We start from the raw sequence: 18,349 nt of genomic DNA, 5'->3' as shown, positions 1-18,349 counted from the left end.
AACTAAAATATTTCACAAAATCCTACACACATGCTGAAATTTAAAAAGCTTCTAAAAATATCCTTCTCATGACACTTTTAGAGGCAGAATTTTGTAGAGGCTCAGCTAAAACCCACTTAACTTGGCTACTCATTCTCTCTACTCTTGCCATCCAGGATACCATTTTCCTCCCCCTTCTGCTTCCTTCAATGTTCCCACAGGGACAGAGGGTTCCCACATGGGTCCCCATCTGAACCCAATTAGGTTCTCTCCCATGAAGTCTCTGAAATGCTTTAGAACAACTTTTGTATCAAATGTTGGTCATCACAAGCTTCTCAGTAACAAATTAAGTTGTTGTGATGATGACTCAACAGCACTGCTCTTAAAGTCACACCCACTGTCACCTGTCACTTTTCTGTAACAGACTCGTTTTCTCAAAGAGCTAATGATGCTGAGAAGTGCATTTTGGCAGACTAAACATATAACAGCTTAGAAGGGGTCTATTTCCCTCTTGAAGCTGCTTTTACATTCAGAAAGCAGCAGAGATTCCTTTGCTTTCCCCATATCATTCATCACAGCTCCACAAGGACTCCAGTCTCTACATTGATATAAATTTAAAAAAAATAGTAAAAGATGCTTGCAGTTTGGCACGTTAAGGGTCAAACACAAAATAATTTTGCATGATTAAGTAATAAAGCCACAGGGGTAGGAGTGACAACAAGAGAGCTAGAAGTATTACTCCAGCAGAAGCACCAGCTGCTCTTGTGCCAGATTCTGGAAACATTACTTGCCCTGACTCCACTGAGAAAGACTGTTTGTGATAATAATCACTCTGGCACTACCTATCTGCACAATCAGCCAGAGCATCTCCAGAAATCACCCTGCCCTTCAACCCACTTGCCTTTTGTAACACAAACACATTGTGACACATCCCTTAAAACCAAACAAAACCTCCACCAAAACATGGCACGTAGCACTTTCCCCTTGGCAGAGGATGAAAGCAGCAGCCACATGTGAAAGGTGCTGGGTTACGCCATGGGCTGCAGGCACACGGGCACCAGGGGATGGGAGCACCCAACAAACAGCACCAAGCAAAGCTGCAACTGCCCAGTGCTTCTAGAAAGAGTAAAGACTGGCATCCCCATTCACCACTGGTGACTTGCTGATCCTTTTATTCATACACTCACAACACACTGCTTTTCGTGAAGAAATAGAAGGGACAGAGGCACCATTTTCCTCTCAATTGGTTCCTGTGCTGCTCTGCATGTAGGAGTACCCTGGAATGATTTGGGGTTTGCTGCTGCATTGTAACACTGTTCATTTTCAGAGTAAAACATGCTGCAGGGAGCTCAGATGAAATGATGAAATACACTGCTTAAGTAAATGGCGGTCTAAATGACAGGGGGTACCAGCAGAGAGTTACCCTCATGTTTCATGTGTGCTGTATAGGTCATACACAACTTAAAATTTTGTATTCCCTACCAAATTAAAAAAAAAAAATCTGGAGTGATGAAAGAATGTTGTAGTTTTCTACTTTCATTTGTTGTACATGTTGACTCCCCCAAGTACGTATTTTGCACAGAAATTAACTGATTTTATAATTCTGTTGCACTGTGACTAAAATCCAAAAGGCTGTCCTCATATGATTATGCAAAGGTAATCTAGTATAAAGCTGTAGAGATATAGTGTTCAAAAAGATTATTTTTGATTTTCCCAGATTTCTAATGTCTAGCTGACCTAGGAGGCACAGAGGGAATAAGCCTCAATTTGACATGTCAACCAAGAAACACATCTGAAGATTTTTTTGAGGTGACTTGTTGATATGCACATTCACTCTGCTGTATGTGTAAAATCACTGACACTGAGGACTTTTTAAATCCCAGCAGCATCCAGAGCCAGCTTGCTGATGACCCTCTGCCATGCACCACACCTACAGCATGCACTCACGCCTCTAGTTTCTCTCCACCCCACATTCCCAGGGTTAAGTGATTATGGGATTAGGAAGATAGAGGGAAAGTAGCTGGTTTGTGAACAAGCACAAGAAATATCTGTCTAGGAAACAAGTATCTACTGGCAAGTAATCCTCCTTTCTCTATGAGTGACTGTCAACACATACATATTCATACTCTGGGTAACTCTGAGCACACACGTTACAGGCTTGATAGGAATATCCTTGGAATATCCCTGCCAAATAGCAAATCATGCCTCCTCACATCTGATGGCAAAGTACTCAGGAAAGGAGGCTCCAGCTGGCTGGTCTGCACGTCTTGGGGAAATTAAGTAACAAATTCTAGAGAAGAATCGGAACTTTCGCAAAGTCTAAGTTCCAGATTATGACTTGTCCAGATAAAAAGATAAAGAGACTAACATGTAAGTGAACAGAAAAATACTTCATCCCTGCACACATAAAAAGTTAATCTCTTGATTTAAGCAGATCACAAGACAAGTGAAACAGGTAATGTGACTCTTTAAGCCTGTAGGAGAAAGCCTGCCTTAAACTCCTGAACCTCTGTCATTCTCTTGAGCTTCTGGGGTGGCCACCAAAAAGGTTACATTCACTTCAGGATGCAAAAGCAAACAAGCAGGCACAGTCTCAAAGAGCTTCCTAGAAGTAGATGGCAATATTAAAAGTTTCACTGAAGTCTCAGAATAGAAGAATCATGAGTGAATAATGGGACACAAACAGGGCAGCCTTCAGTAGCTGGGCAAAAGGATAAGAACAGCTACAATATTGCGTAGCTTTAAAATGCATTTCAAAACAAAGGGAAACCTCTCCAAAATGGTAATGTCTAGATGCTCCCCATGTAGAGACACTGATCCAATTAGCCATAAAAATACACAGCAGATTCTGCTGTTGCTGAAGACCAAAACCGTGTTCTCTAATTTGTCTCAGCACCATTTTTTCTCCTCCTCAACCTTCTGTGGAGAAAGAGAACTGGAGGAAAAGCACATGTCAAGAAGGCCAAGCAAGGTAATGGGAACACAACCAGTTCCCATTATAGGGACAACACAGTGGAAGAACCAGTGATTCTCAGAGGTGTCTGAGGTAAAAAGAAGAATCCCTCAGAAGCCAATCATCATAATATAAAAGCTTTAAAAATGCCACACCAGATGTCCAACTCTTTGTCTGACAGCCTGGGAATCATTCTTTCAGCTGATCTTCCAGATCTTTCAGCCTGGTTTAGTGCTCCAGGAAGACACTGTCACATAAGCCTTACAGAAGGTCCACTCCTCCCAAATAAAAAACACCTTATGACATAGTAGGAAGAATCTAGTGACACCCTGTTTATCCCAAACACTGTCCTGTTATGGTATGTTGACTGCTGCATGACAGTGACTGTGTGTGGGAGTAACACTTGGTATTCACACACCCAACAACTCAGCATTGCTGCCCACAGCTGGAAATGGGACCCAAAAGTGATCACAGAGACTGTCCTAAGCACACAGAACAGACCCAGAGATATGGAAAAGTGTCCACACCTCTGACTGAAGATGACTGTGAAGGCAGACGTCACCAAAAGAACCACAATCCACTGAAAAAAACCATGCCCCTGATAGGCTGAGAGTGTTTTAGGAACATAAGCAAGCTGATGTCTTGGATGCAGGCTGCTCACAGTGAGCTTGCCACGAGTTATCGAGCTACACCAGTACTAAGAAACACCACCAGCTGTTTCTCTCTGTCCTCAAGATGAGAGAAAGTCACTGTATTTTGGGGCCAGAACACCCACTGCTTTCTTCCAGAGTGAGTTCTCTCTGGAAAGGAAAGCTGGGTTTGGAAAAAGCAGTTTAGGTAGGACAGGACTTGTACAGCTTACTCCATGGAGAAGGGAGCTCTTCTTTCTAAAGCAGAGAAGGAGGAAAGGAATATAGACCATGACTCTTAGAGCAAGTTATTTATGGACTACCAGAGAAGTTTACATTCCCACTTACTCTGCTTCCTTCCATGATCCTAAGGGATCACTGTCAAGGAACAGACAGGAAATAAAGCCAAAGATTAAGAACTTAATCCATATATATTGGCATCTACAAAGCTGAAATAACTCACTTCTGCAGCTCTAGAAAAACCTGACAACTTTATAGGAAGGAGAAGGTGCCCAGGATAGTGGCTTTATGGCTTCAGTTGCCAAATACAGAAAATAGTGCAACGTCCCTGTTTCAGAAATACAAGCTGTGAGTCACACCACAGCCAAAGTGACAGGACTTGATCTCCACCCACATCATTCCCTGCGGACTCTGAAGGCAGAAAAACTGCTGTGAGTAAACATTCAGCTTGTTCAAAGAAAGTGAGTGACCACAGGGGAAACCTGCAGCTTGGAAATCCATTCTCTTTGACCTGACCTTAGAAATCCCCCGGCTGCACCCCAGGCTGCTCCTGCTCAGTGTGGTTCTTCTCCATTGCCATTACAGAGTGACTTGGTATTTTCTGTAGGAAGAGAAGTCTTGGAGCTTTGAAGAGGAAAGGCTGAGTACAGCTTCAAACTTGGGAATCAACTATGAATTGGCCTTTTGAGCTAGAAGTGATACATCCAGCAGATGGGAGCCTGCATATCTGGGCATGGAGTTGAGGACAGAAAAGATGTTTGCTGTCCTGGTGCTCCCTTCTGGCCTTATGGCCGAAATCTTATCAGATTAAAAATTTACAGGGGTTGTACATCTCACCCAAATGGAACAAGAATGGGCATGTCAGTCTGGAAAGGGGATTAGCACCTAGCATGTGGTGCAAGGCACAGTGCCAGAAGGCTTAACTGAGGAAGCTATAAAAGCAAAAAAAAAAAAAAAAGGAAGAATAAAAGAGAGAAAATTAAATTGTAATAATGAAGATTAGTGCTAACCAAGAATAGCTGAGATGCAGTGAAGATTGCAGTGAAGGAAATTATGATATAAACCATCACCCACGTGGAACAGGGCTGTCTGACAGAATGTGTTGCTCATTCATACCACATAAGGTGAGTACTAGTAACACACCTGAGAGGTCTAAAAGTCTCTGCTTCAGCTGGTAGCCCCCAGTGGCAAATATGAATGTGCCTCAATACAAAGGATGTGACTCCAAGAACAAAATAATTTTCTAGTAGCAACTGGATCATTGCTCTTGTTACCTCAGTGCTATATTAAATAAGCATTTAATCAATTAAAATTTTTCATTTATAGCCCTACAGAAATAAAAATCATGTTTCACAAAGCATTAGCAAGTAGTGATGAATTATGCAAAACAAATTCATTACCTTCTACATCAGGGTCTCCAAATGGATTTAATTCTGCTGTGTCAGGATCTCCAAAAGGGTTCGTGCTGGAGTTGGCCGGGTCTTGCTCCCCTTCATCCAGAAAATTAAGCTTATTGATAAGCTCTACAAACAAATTGGAATATTGTTTTAAAATAGATACAAACTGTTCTTCCAACATATCTGGAGCTCAAAAAGCTCCGTGTCAACAGTCCCTCGAAACACAGCACCAGGGTATGGCACGAACTGCACGACTAAGTTAACACAGTCCAGTAAGTACATCAACAAAGGGAAAAAAAAAAGTGAAATGAATGAAACTTCTATTTGCTGATCAGAACATTATGTAACAGAAATTACTTCTAAAAAAGCCTTCTCTTTCCTTCGTTAAATAAATGTTGTGGAACATCTAACGAGCTAAATACGGTAATTTTGATTGTTCACATACACGCTAACTATCGGCAGGAAATTTTAATTTTTGGACGTAACGTGCACATAAAAGCAGAGAGAGGACATTTTGTCACTTTAGAAAGGTCAAGTATTACTGATTATACAACTACTGTTTTAAGCTTAGGGTCTGGTGGTTCCTCTTTCTTTTTTTTTTGTAATTTTTTTTCTTTCTTGTTCATTATCAGATGACAATGGAGCTGTAGCAGAGACAGGCTCTTTCTCTATCATGTTGTTACCTGTTGGATGCACTACAAATTACTGAGAGTCATGCTGGGTGGAAGCACAGAGATAAAACTGACAGCTGAATACAGGCAGGAGTCAAAAGGTAATGGGTCACAGTAAATACAATCAGAAACAGAAAGAAAGGATGAAAGCTCATAGACCTTCAGAGGAACTGGCTGATTTAGCTGAAGGCATATTTGCTCGCTTTATGCAGTCATCTTGATCTTCATCTAAGCTGCTCAGAGCATTCAACTGGTTTACAATTTCTGTAAATAGAAGCCAGTCAAGACAAACGTAAGGCAAGGGCATTTAATGAAACAGAAGTGGAACGAAGACTGTTACCAGAAAGAGAGCGAGCAAGGGAGAGAGGGTAAAAGAATATATTTAGAACGAGTCCTTACAATTATATAACTACAGCAAACCACCTGTGTAGGTGCTTCAAGGATAATTTAACATGAAACCCAGTTAACAAGACATAAACAAAACCTAGCCAGGTTATGGTGTCAGCAACAACAGTTAGTTTTATGAGGATGAGTATTATGCACAATCAGTTGAAAATTTAGATAGGTGTACTTGATATAATTTAAAGATTTTTTTTCTGCTCATGAAGAAAACCTGAATATGAAAACATTGTTGATCAACACAAATCAGCCCCAGAACAAATTACCTCCCTCCCAAACCCTTAAGGTTACAGCAAACTAACCCATCTACGACAAGATGAATTTACCTAAATAGTTCTAAAATACATGATCAGTATTGTGGCAAGAGAATGCAAACTGAACATATGTATCACCTGAATTTTCATTGCCATGCTATGTAAGTAACACTTTGCTGTTTGTTAGAATCCTATTTCACCTTCTATGCATACTGGAGAGCTCTAAATTGCCATGAACTAGTAATTTTTAAAATGTGTTAAATGTTTAATTTTAGTCAAGATGGGGATGACCCCTTAATTCTGGAAGGAAAGAAACAAAAAACAACTGAGCGGCTTCTAGCCCAAGGGGGAAAATTCCTCTCTGCTCCCTCCTAACGCAGTCCCATCCACAGCATCTGACAAATGGAGCTTCTGCAGTAATGGGGATTGAGCCTGGGGCATCTCTGAGAGGCCTGAGCGTTGGTTTCTGTGGAGAGGGGACAGCCTTCCTCATCCTTCCACATGACAAACAGGCAAGAGAAACCTGTGCAGGACAGATGATCCTGCTTGTTGAATACCACTGCCCCACTGACAGCCTTTTTCATCTCCTGTCCTTTCCCCATGAAATAAATGGATGATGCCTTCTGGTATCACCAGCAAAGGTAAAGCTTCATGCCAGTCATTCTTCTATTTCCTTTAAACTTTAATTTCTTGTGTAACAATAACACTCTCAATAACACTTTTCATTTACTGCTGTTTTGAACTTGACTTTTTCTCACCTGGCTTTTGTTTGGGAAAGGAAAATATGTCTTTATTCAATGAACTAGTTTTAGGGAGCAAGATATCAAACTGAGGCAAAAGTTGAGTAGCATTCTGACTGTCCCAACTCATGTTGGTGCTTATGGCTGCCCAGAACTTCCTAGTCAAGCTTTTTCATAGCTGACACACTGACACCCCTCCTGACTTCATGCCTTTACAAACAGCACAAAGAAAGTGAAGCCCAAAGCAGACCAGAACCTGGAAATACTTCTGTCACATGGATAAAAACGTCTTTGGCAAATTTAAACTGCTTTGCAAAGACATGCCAATCTGCAAATTACCAAGGAAAATCACCTACTCTGCCAATATCTATTGGGCATCGTAAATGCTGACAGTGACAAACCCCAAGCAGGATTCCTCTGTAATGTATCTCCCTCCTGATCTTGACCTTAAAGCATAAATCTGCTTAGATGGTTTTACATGTATATCTGTCTACATGGAGTTAACTTAATCATCCTCACTTCCTTATTTTTAGCTCCAACAGACAAGACTAATATCCTAAAAAATAACACCAAAACTGTCCCAAAACTTCACTTTCTCAGTATAAAGCCATACATACACCTGAGAAATCTACATAATATAATACTGTCCTCTGGGAATTCTTAGGATTCAAGAGAGACAATGGAACATACCTTCCTGTACTCAAATAAAACAGAGCTGACCTCATAAAACAGCAGTACTAACGAATTAGTTGTTAAAACCAGGCTCAGATGCTGACATGATTTACAATTTATTATGTCAGCATGTGGAAAAAAAAAACCCAAAACAATTATAATTCAGTTTTTATTGTCAGAAAATAACAAATTAAGTTCAGAGCTTTAAAAAGAGAGAGTTCTTTGATGTGGTCTGAATCACCTGGTCTTATCTGCCAACCTAAACACCCATACGCACTACAATGTTTCTCATTACAATATTAAATGGTTTATGTCATATTTTGGAGTATGGAAATGGTAGGTTGGAGATTTATATCCTATATTATCTTTTATAAATCTCATTATCTACAAACACACATTAGCTTGTTCTACAAGTATGTCACATAAATCACTGCTTTGGTTTTTGGGGTTTTTTTCATTCTTCTCCCTTTCTTTTTTCTTTTTCTTTTTTTTTTTTTTTCCAAGCAGCTTGGCGATCCTGACAAAGAAAAAGAGTAAATGTACCAGAAGTTGCCAGGAGAGGTATGGTTTTACAAATTGCAAAAAAAGGGTTACACATATTGTTACCCAGAAGCTTGCTCTTGAAACGTGCTGGGATTCAGGCTCCTGCAATAGCACATGGGCACGTTCCTGACTCCATGTGGTGCCCCAGGACAGACACTGTGCTCCTGGGCAGATGGAGCAGAAGGCAGCTATTAACCCCAGCAGGAGGCTCTAAGTAGGAATTAAAACATTAAGAGAAGCACATTTATTATTACTCTGTTTGTGAGTTATGAGGCACATTTTCTTCAGGTATGAGATGTGTTCCACTGAAGACTAAGGACAGGATAATTCAGGGAGGTTTAAATCCATGTATATTGACAGTGTAGAAACTAAACATTTTAAATTTAATTCATGGCAACAAACAATTTTCAACTTCACACAGAACAGTTGGGGGAGATACGGCTTTTACACATGAAACATTTCAACAAGAAATACTGGGAAGGAAGAGGGGGAAAGCCTGAGATGGAGTGAGATTTCTCCAAGTGAAAGCAGTGCTTGGAATGGAAAACATCTTTCAGTCTGGTCAGTTGTATGGCAGCAGTTCCATGCTGACCACCCCAAATTCCACTGCTTTTGAGGTCAGTCAGTATTGCACCACCTACTTCACAGCTGAAGAAACAGAGGCACAGATACCTGCTCCAAGTTAGGCAACCTATCAAGGAAGAGAAGCAGCATTTCCTAACTCACCTGCACCATCTAGAGCCCCACACAGCAGATCTCCCTTGCTCTCCCAGCAGTGGATATATATGTTCATCTATGAAACTGCAACTTTGGCACAACGAAAAAGAACACGCACAAACAAAAACCAATAAAAATTGCTGTACTGCAAAAAGGAGCAGTGTCTGATAAAAGCCTTGCAGCGCCTCTTGCAGCTGTGCCTTGGGAGCAAATACCATTTCAGACATCAAGTCAGCAGGGAGAAAATCTGGAGTCCAAAGAAGGAAAACAATCCTTCCTCCTTGCTACTCATTGCAAGGCCAATTAGAAACATTAACTGTGTGCTGCTCCCATCATTTCCAGGAGGTGTTGGAGGCAATATCCCCGTTTTACAGCTGGGAAAACAGGCACACTGAGGTGAGGGATTTGCCACGGGGCACTCTGAGTCAGTGAGGCATTCCAGCTCCTCAGCTGCCAACACCCAGCACAGCACAAGAGGAGAAAATGTTGGTAGCAGCAAGCTTTCAAAAGGGTTATGTAACTTCCTCAATTAACTTTATGGTATTTTGTGAACACAGCTTTTGAAAGAATTCTTTGCTACATCAGTTTTGTTACATTTCCTTCTTTCTAAATTTTTTCCTGCTTTTCTACAATGATTCCTACCTCTTTCTCCCTTGCTTCCTCAGCTCTTCTAGCTTTCCCCATTCATTATATTTATTGCAGGAGTCACTGCAATTGCCAATGAAATCAATCTTGAACACATGTTGAAATAGATACTTTACATCTTCTTTATTAATGTTTACTTACTGCCCTATGTTTTATGTTCTCCCATTTGCTTGGGAAATTGCATGCACTCATTCCCCTTCACCATCCCTCTCCTTCTCAAAGGTGGGAAAAGCTGGCCAGGCTCGTAAAGCAACTCAGCTGTTGTAACCAACATAAGAAGAAAAATTCCAAGGCTGACCTTCCTCATGTCATGATACAAAAAAATCAATCCAACACTCCCATCTTGTATGGTTAGAAAACAGTATCAGAGCAGGCTGAGAAAGGCACAGAAATTGTGTATTCCAGAAGTATTTATTGCTTCTGCCTTTCATGGAGGTATTGTTAGTTTTGAACAGATAATTTTGGCCTTTGCAAAAGCAGATGGAAAAGCTGAAATGACTCTAAAATAGCTTGTGTTGCACATCAGCCAGCTCACCCTTGCCATCTATCTCCAAAGATGTTCACTCCATACCCAAAGGATAGTAGACAGCCTAGTCTAACCTAGATAAGACTTTTGCTTGTTTAGGAATCATTTGCAGCCTTGTTGAGTGCTGCAAAATCAAGTGTTGAGAAGCAAGATCAGATGCTTTTCACCTGCTGCCCTTCTGCATCTGGGTTTTCTGTAGTCCTCAGCGCAGTACCCAGGCAGATCCTAATAAAACCCTTGTGCACTGGAGTTTCTATAGACTGAACATTACCCCTCCTTAGTTTGGCCTTCTCTGTGACTATCCAATGGCCTGGTTTTGGTTTATGTTGTGATCTGATTTATTCTGGTTACACTGGGAAAGAAGTAAACCCTGCAGAATGATTTCAGTGTGACCAGACTGGTGTATCTCTGCTCCCCAACCAAGAATACATTATCCTGGTTTCTCAGATATCTCACTCCACACTTTCCAGTATGCTCTGTGCCAGGCACATACAGCATAACTAGAGATTTGGCCAGGGTAAAAAATGTTTAATTGAATATGTAAAGCATACAGAAAACATATTTGCATCCTTTCACAACACTAAATGTAACTAGGTAATAAATGCTTCAGGCTGAACCTTTTGATTGCAACGAAAGCTCAAAAAGAAGTGATGAAAGTAATGTTTCATAACACTGAACCAATGTTCCTCTGAATTTTCAAGAACAGATTTGACAATTCACTTCTCCACTCAAGATGCTCTTCCCCCACTTTGGAGAAGGTTCCCTTTATTTCAGACATTTTGCAAGAGCACTGGAAGTTATGAAGTCTGGCACCAGAAGTCAATTTTCTTTTCCTGATTCATTACACAAAGAGTTCCTACAGCACCCATCTGGAGCAATACTACACACTGATCTCTACCAACAATTTAACATCATCTCATCCTGATCTGACTTGCCTCGATTAGTTCAGCTATCCTGAACACACTAAGCATTTTCATCAGCAATTCAAATGTGGTTACACTATCTCACTTCAAACAACTTCACTATCAAATTCATTAAAGTCCTTTAACAGCCTCCCAGTTTCTTTTCCATGAGACACCCCCACCCAAAAGGCAGCAATATGCAGCCTGGAATTGCCATGTTATTGAGCAGAACCTCAGCACTTGTCCATGGCACAACTCATTTCGCAGTTATTCTCATAAAGTGCCTTCATTATTTCACTTGAGCCTCTCCTCCTGTCTTCTCGCTCACTGACCCTTTCCCTCTGCTTTTTCTGCTCCTCTGCTCATGCTGGTTCTTTGCTTCCCTAAAATGCTACCTACTTAGTGCATTCTCTCCCAAAAACAGGACACACACACACAAATCAAGGCTCTTGGATTCACAAGTAATAAACTTCATTGAGTTATGGATGGGTTCCTCTTCAATCAAGCTATCCTAAATATTGTTGTGGTTATTAGGATTTTTTTTAAGTGAAATAAAAATATAGCATAAGGATAAAAGAAAGGGACAATAAGCAAAGGAAACTATATTTTACAATGCTTGTGGCAAAACCAACCTGTAATTTTTGCAGCCTTTTCCTCTTGATTCACTCTGTTTTCTTCATCTTCTTCATTGTCTTCCTCAAAATCATCTAGGTTACCAATATCAGCTTGTTTCATACTCATCAAACTAGCCAGGCTTTGCATGTCTTCATCCCTAAATAACAAACATGACACCAGGCATTAAAATGCAGATTGTTAATACCACATCTGATATTACTACATTCTTTAAAATTCTTTAAACATTTTGATGTTTTCTTCAGGGAGGTCTATGATATCAGATCTGATCTTGAATATGGTGAAAAAACAAAATTAATACAACTCATAAATATATATCAATTTCTGAAGGGAAAGTTTTTAATTAACAGAACTGTAAAGGGTAAAAAAATACTGCTTTGCATCAAGAGTTAACTTAACAATGGCTTCCTAAAATTTTAAACCAGCCCAGAAAGGCTGGCAAATGCTTGTTGCCTGGTCTGCTTTGGTTAAAGTGAAAATGCTTGGCCAGACCTACTGCCCACATGCTGTGTGCAATGCCTACATTCATTCATAACTCCTGATGGTGTTACAGGATTAAAATCCCTTCTATAAATATCTGAAATCATTAACAAGATTTAAAAAAAGGCAGTGTCTATTTACACATACTGGAAACCAGTGCTTTCACAAAGAGCAGCTTTTTTCAGATGCCTTGTTCAGGGTGCCCTGTCAATAACTTACAATCTAGTGTGGCCACATTTCTTTTCACAGAGAAGAGCAAGGCACAACTTCCTAACGATATTTCTGTGATTCACATTCTCTGAACCTCAGAGAAAGAAAAAACAACTCTTATCTCATTTACTGGTCCTGTGTTTTAGAACAAGTAAAATGCATTGAAGAAAATTGTTTACCTGAAGAAAATTAATAATTGAATTCTAGTGCAAGTGTTTTGATTCATTAACCAATTAAATCCATGTGTGTGTTGGGACTATCAGCTAACAGTCATGAAATTCTATACAGTTAAGTGCTTGTGCAAATTTAGTTTAGATGTAATATAGTATAGAATGGCATGGTATAGTAATGTAATTAATTAACTTTCTAATATCCATGAAGTCAGATGCATCATTTCCTCCCCTTCGTCGCAGTTACCTGCTTTCTGATAATCTAGAACCAAGTGAGTGAGTCAAGGGAGAGGTAATCAGCGCCCAAGAGAACTCTTCCCACAGGATGTTCTTGTGCTCAACCCAAAATCTTAACTCTAACTCCACCCTCCCTCACCTTCCAACTGGCTTTGTCCTTATTGCATTTGTGAAATATTAGTGGGCTCCCTTGAAATCTGCCAAGGGTATTGTTGGATGAGGACACACATGAACATAAACACACACTCCCACTAATTTCAGACCTGTAGATACTTTTAAGCTGTTGTTACTTAAAATGTCTGTAAGAGTAGAGTACAAGCCATTTGCCTCTGAAGAACACAAGGCTGAAATCAGAGTAAGAAACAACTTTTACTCGGTTAAGAAACCAAGTATGGCAGGAATGATAGGTATGCTGAAGGATGCTCTCAAATTCCACCATTCTATACAGAAAGAGCTCTTTATCCAAAGGATTCTTTGAAAAGCAACACAAAGCAGGCTATCTGGTTTAAAAAAACCCCAACAAACAAACAACTTACGTGGCTTTTCCTTCCCTCAGGAAAATACAAGATAAGGAGAACTGTAGTGTGGCAGCTACCACTTTCTTAGACAAAGGCTTGAATTTTAACCTGACATCTGTCTGTGTAGGCATGGGGCTGGCATATTGCTTCATGTTGATGCTGCTGGTGGCAAGCGCTTTTCTACGTCCAGAGGGAGATTCCTGAAAGCAAAAGAAAAACAAAGATAATGTGAAAGGTTCTGTTACACTAAAACCTGCATGTGCACAAAACAAAAAATGCACTTATTAAATCTGTAGGGGTTACTTTGGTTGTGTGGTTTGGTTTTGTTTTTGTTTTGTTTTTTTTTTTTTTTCAAAAAATCACTATGGCCCTGTCGAGCGACAGAAACTAATTTCTTAACACTTTCTTAGTGCAATTGGAAAAAAAAAAAGGTTGTCCACTGTGATTAGTGGTGCTCCATTACAAGATCTAGGGTGTCTTTAATGGCTTGAGCTTGAACCAGATCCACATCCCCCATCCAGTTAAACTGCTGGAAATATATTCTCATTTCTTTTCACAGCAAATTGGACATGCTCTGTCCAAACACGGCTGGTTCTGGAGTGGAACTTCCAGCCTATGGAAGACATAGGTTTGGACCACGCATGTATTTCTTTGCATAGTGGTTTGAGGTCATCTAGTTTGTGTTCCATGCTCAAACAGAATACCTGAATATTTTTCAGAGCAGCGGTTCTTCTCATTAGTGGTGTACATGCACTACCAAGAGCAAAAGGTTCCTGAAACTAAAATTGACAATACTTCCAAAAATATTGATAAAAATTTTGCAAGAAAAAAATAAAGAGCAAAATAGATAAAAGCCAAATTTTTATTTGAAAAGCCAAAGGTGTATTTCAATATAAAAATGTTGCTCATGGCTTAACAATCCAGATAAATTAATCTAAAATGCATCTAAGAATCGACTCTCTTGTTTTATCTAGTATCAGGATTGTCAGGAAAGGAATGATTATATGTAAAAAAGCTCTAGTAACAAAAAATAAAACAAAAAAGCCCTGCTATTAATTCTTTTGAAAAATCTTCCCACAATAGGACATTTTACTGCAGTTGACAATTTGTGTTGAATAAAGAATACTAATTCAATCAAAACATTCAAGCATCCTTTTTCAAAGTACTTGACATTTCTGCCCAGTAGAATAAGTCAGAATGTAATATGTCATCCCCAAAGAATACCTTGTTTAAAAAACTAGCCTTATCTGACAGATTATGCACAGCAATATTATACAGAACTATTAGTGCATGTAGATACCTTATGAATGAATTTCAAAAATGCATCAAACACTTGAGAAGGATTTAGGCCCTCTCAGAAGAAATACTTAAGAATATGCAAATACTCTCAGCTGAATTAAGTTGAACAGATGCGACTCTCACAAACAATACGAGTGCTCCTTCCCCAGCTGCAGTTGTCAATCAAAGAGCAAGATTAAGGTCCAAGGTTCTGACAATGTGTAAAATGGAAAGTACAATCAGGGAGTTTCCATTATTACACAGATATGAACAGCAATAATCTGTTATTGTATCATGCCTTTAGAATAACTAACATTACAACTCGTTATACGGAATGCAAGGTTTACTGCAGCGCCTGTTCAGGCATCTACACCCAACAGGATCTTAGACAACTCATCTTGGAAGATTTTGAATAGTTGATGTTGACAGTAAGATGTTGATCTTAGCAAGATCAACAGATCTCAGAGCAAATCATGAATGTGGGTGCTTGCTTGAAGCCTTGCAGATGAATCATTCACCAGCCACACCATGCCTGTCTTCTGACATGCTCTTCTCAGTCCAACAGAAAAATCGCTTTTCAGCAGCTGTGAATATCCCAAATCCAACAAAGATCTGGATTTATTTCCTTGTGTAGCTACAAATGCCTTCTCAGTGCTTGCTCACTCGTTGGATGCAGCCAATGCCATGAGAAAACACAGAGATCTCCCACTAAGTCACTTAGGGAACACCAATATGCTTCAGTGACTCCAAAAAACAGGGATACCTGGGGGCAGAGCTACTTTCTCTTGTTACAAACACACCATCTTATCTGCTAAGTCAGGTGCATGTTTTCTTTATCAAAGTGATTTTTCTAAAAAAGTCAAAGCAAACAAGATAAGCCAACCCTATCTCCAATTTAGTGGTGGTTCTGAAGTGAAGACAAAGCACACAACACTGAACTTGCAAGCATGCAAAAGCCAGACACAGATAGCAAGGCAGAAGAATTTTGAAATTATGTGAAATTGCATTTTCACTTAGTATCTACTTATTGCACAAATGATCATCTTGTCATTTGCACCTTCAGATTATCTGGATTGGAAAGTGAATAAGAAACAAGAATAGGGAAGAGACCAAGTTCTCCCAGTGAAGATGATCATCAGCAATTCCCAATGGAATCTTCTGGTGTTAGCTGATGTAGAGGAAAAGGGAGACAAGAATGCAGGCAGCAGGGTGCCAGGACAAAGGGAAGAAGCCAGCCATGAGCAGGAAGATTCTCCTATCACTACATATCCTGATGTGCTGTGAAGAACAAGATACTCTTGGCAATCGAGTTCAGTCTCCCTAAGAAATTAAATTTCACATTTTTGTGGGCCAAATACAGAAGTTGACTTTTCAAGTTCCAAATGCTTACAAAAGTCCAAATCTGTAATATTATCATACACAAAAACCCCCAACCAAAATCCCCAAACCCAAATAAAATAGACTGTGCCTGATATTTCAAGTCTTATTTTGCTTCATATGTAAGTTTAAGTATATCCTCTTACTTTTCCAGAAAGTGAAGTCTGTTGGAAGTTTTGCAATGTTTTCTCCTTTTGAGCGTTACAGGTTTAGCCTTACATGGTTTTAGCTATGTAAGTAGATGGGGAAAAATGTTTTGTATGTTAAAAGAAAATTCTCAAACTGCTTAGGTCCATGACTGATTCACAACGGATTGTGTTTTCTACTCTGACACACAACCAGCTTCTAAAAAACTGTCTTTAAATGCTAGAGCATGCTAATAATCGCTTCTTGCAAAGATTGTAGCATTTTCTTCCTAAAAATCTACATGATTCCTGTAGTAGAAATTTGAGTGAAACCGAGAAACTGAGACATTTTTTTGCAGAAGGATGAACAATTCTTAAACTAGCAGGGATCAAATAATCCAAGAATGGAGTAGACAGCAAACCTACAAAGCAGAGTGGACAGAAACAGCTGAGCAGTAGGCTTGAATGAGTTATTCCAAAGAGAAGCCCACTTTGGTAGGATACTGAGTAAATAATATCCATTTAAGGGCAAAAGTCTGATCTGGTGTTTACTTCTGTCTCATATGAGCATGTGGAAAGTCAAGCAGGAATCCCAGTGCAAATGTTTTAATTGCTCAACTTTCCTGCTTTTGCCTATATAATCAAAGTTTAAACTGTGTAAGGCTCTGTTATGCCTCCAGGTGTTTTACATTCATGTGACTGCCAGGGTTGCCACATCCTGTTTTGTGAAAGGGTGGCATGAAAAGTCAATTTTGAAGTCACAAGAGAGAAACAATTCAGTGCAATAATAAAGAGAAGTGAGAAAATACAACACTTAACAGTGAAGATGGAGTGCATTCTGCAAGAAAACAGCAATTTTGAAACCCTTTATTCTTAAGAACGGCAATGCATTATGCAAATAAAATCAGCCATGATATCTGAATGTCACAGAAAGACAGAAGATAACATACAATGCCAGTAAAATACCTCTATGCTATCTTTCAGCTCAAACATCCTACTGAGACTGAGAATGGGCACTGCTGGACGACTCATAAGAGAATGCATGGAGCATTGGCTAACAACTATTTTTTGTTGTTTCATGTTTGTTACTGTATGGTTCTAGCAAGTGAAACAGCTCACTGGAAAAAAATAAAATGTGTGATTGTCCTAGAAATCATGAATAAATTATTTTAATTATTTAAAATATAACTATTTAGTATGTTAGCAGAAACTACAGCAGGCCTATCTTCTTGCATAACAGAATAATGGCTGTGTTGGGTCAACTGAAGGCTATGAGAAATCTGTATGTTATTTTAGAAGTACATTGTTTGCCAGAGTGATCATTTTAGTTCACTTAAGAAGAGTATAATCTGCACATAAATAACAATACTTCTCTATCTTTCTCTCCTGTGTTGGGGAAATTTCTGCTTTTGTATTCTACACTTTTCTCTCACAGAAAAAGCAGCTTCACTTTTCTTGACAGTCTCCTCCTCCTATTGCCCACAGTCCTCAAAATGCCTCAAACATACACCATTTTTTGGGTGAAATAACCCCATCTGGGCAGTGCATCAAGCTGTATCAGCTGTTCCCAGCTGGCAAGGCAGCAGGATGAAGCACACAGCTGGCTCTGCTCTATGCTCACTGGGTGGTTGATACTCCTGCATCCTGGTAATTTAGGAAAAATTTGAGCAAATTATTAAAAATTTGGAAGTCGAAGATGCACTCAAAGTTAGCAAAATGAAAACTAATTTAGAAAACATAAAGACTTCCCAATACCCTGGAGTACTTTGATTTCTGATTTCAGACAAAGAAATATGTAGAACAAGCAATACTCAATAGATCAATAAAAGTTGCACTTCTTTTTTGAACAAAGGAATACTAGTAATAATGAACTCAGGCAGTTCCCAATTTCTAGGCATGCTGTTTGTGTTTGCACAGACTTGAAAAACATCACCTCAGATACCAACAGAAGTGCAATTCAGTGGTGCCATCAGAAAGACAAATTCCAGACAATCTGAAGCCACAGGAATCACAAGCTGTGAGTGCAGGGCCAGGCTCAGGTGAAATCTCGCCTT

At 39.5% G+C, this 18,349-nt stretch overlaps 1 protein-coding gene and 1 long non-coding RNA gene across 14 annotated transcripts in view; one reads left to right on the top strand and one right to left on the bottom strand.

The window, feature by feature from the left end:
• The window catches only part of EHBP1 (EH domain binding protein 1), a 206,110-nt gene that overhangs the window by 114,801 nt on the left and 72,960 nt on the right, over positions 1-18,349 (bottom strand). For 9 of the 13 annotated variants that reach the window (XM_074536969.1, XM_074536971.1, XM_074536972.1 and 6 more), the window contains exons 6-9: positions 13,534-13,715; positions 11,900-12,039; positions 6,029-6,133; positions 5,202-5,324 (exon numbers count right to left, since the gene is read on the bottom strand). In XM_074536969.1, the coding sequence (XP_074393070.1) occupies positions 5,202-5,324; positions 6,029-6,133; positions 11,900-12,039; positions 13,534-13,715 (550 nt within the window). The remainder of the gene's footprint in view (positions 1-5,201; positions 5,325-6,028; positions 6,134-11,899; positions 12,040-13,533; positions 13,716-18,349) is intronic. The other 4 variants (XM_074536974.1, XM_074536975.1, XM_074536968.1 and 1 more) reach the window with 1 other exon arrangement.
• LOC141728483 (uncharacterized) lies at positions 5,833-17,442 on the top strand. The gene is made up of 3 exons (XR_012579438.1): positions 5,833-5,970; positions 8,442-8,495; positions 17,280-17,442. It is a non-coding gene; the product is annotated as an uncharacterized LOC141728483 (long non-coding RNA).

Source organism: Zonotrichia albicollis, chromosome 3, assembly GCF_047830755.1.
Source record: "Zonotrichia albicollis isolate bZonAlb1 chromosome 3, bZonAlb1.hap1, whole genome shotgun sequence".
Lineage (NCBI taxonomy): Eukaryota > Metazoa > Chordata > Aves > Passeriformes > Passerellidae > Zonotrichia > Zonotrichia albicollis.
This window is presented reverse-complemented; position numbering and strand designations above follow the sequence as displayed.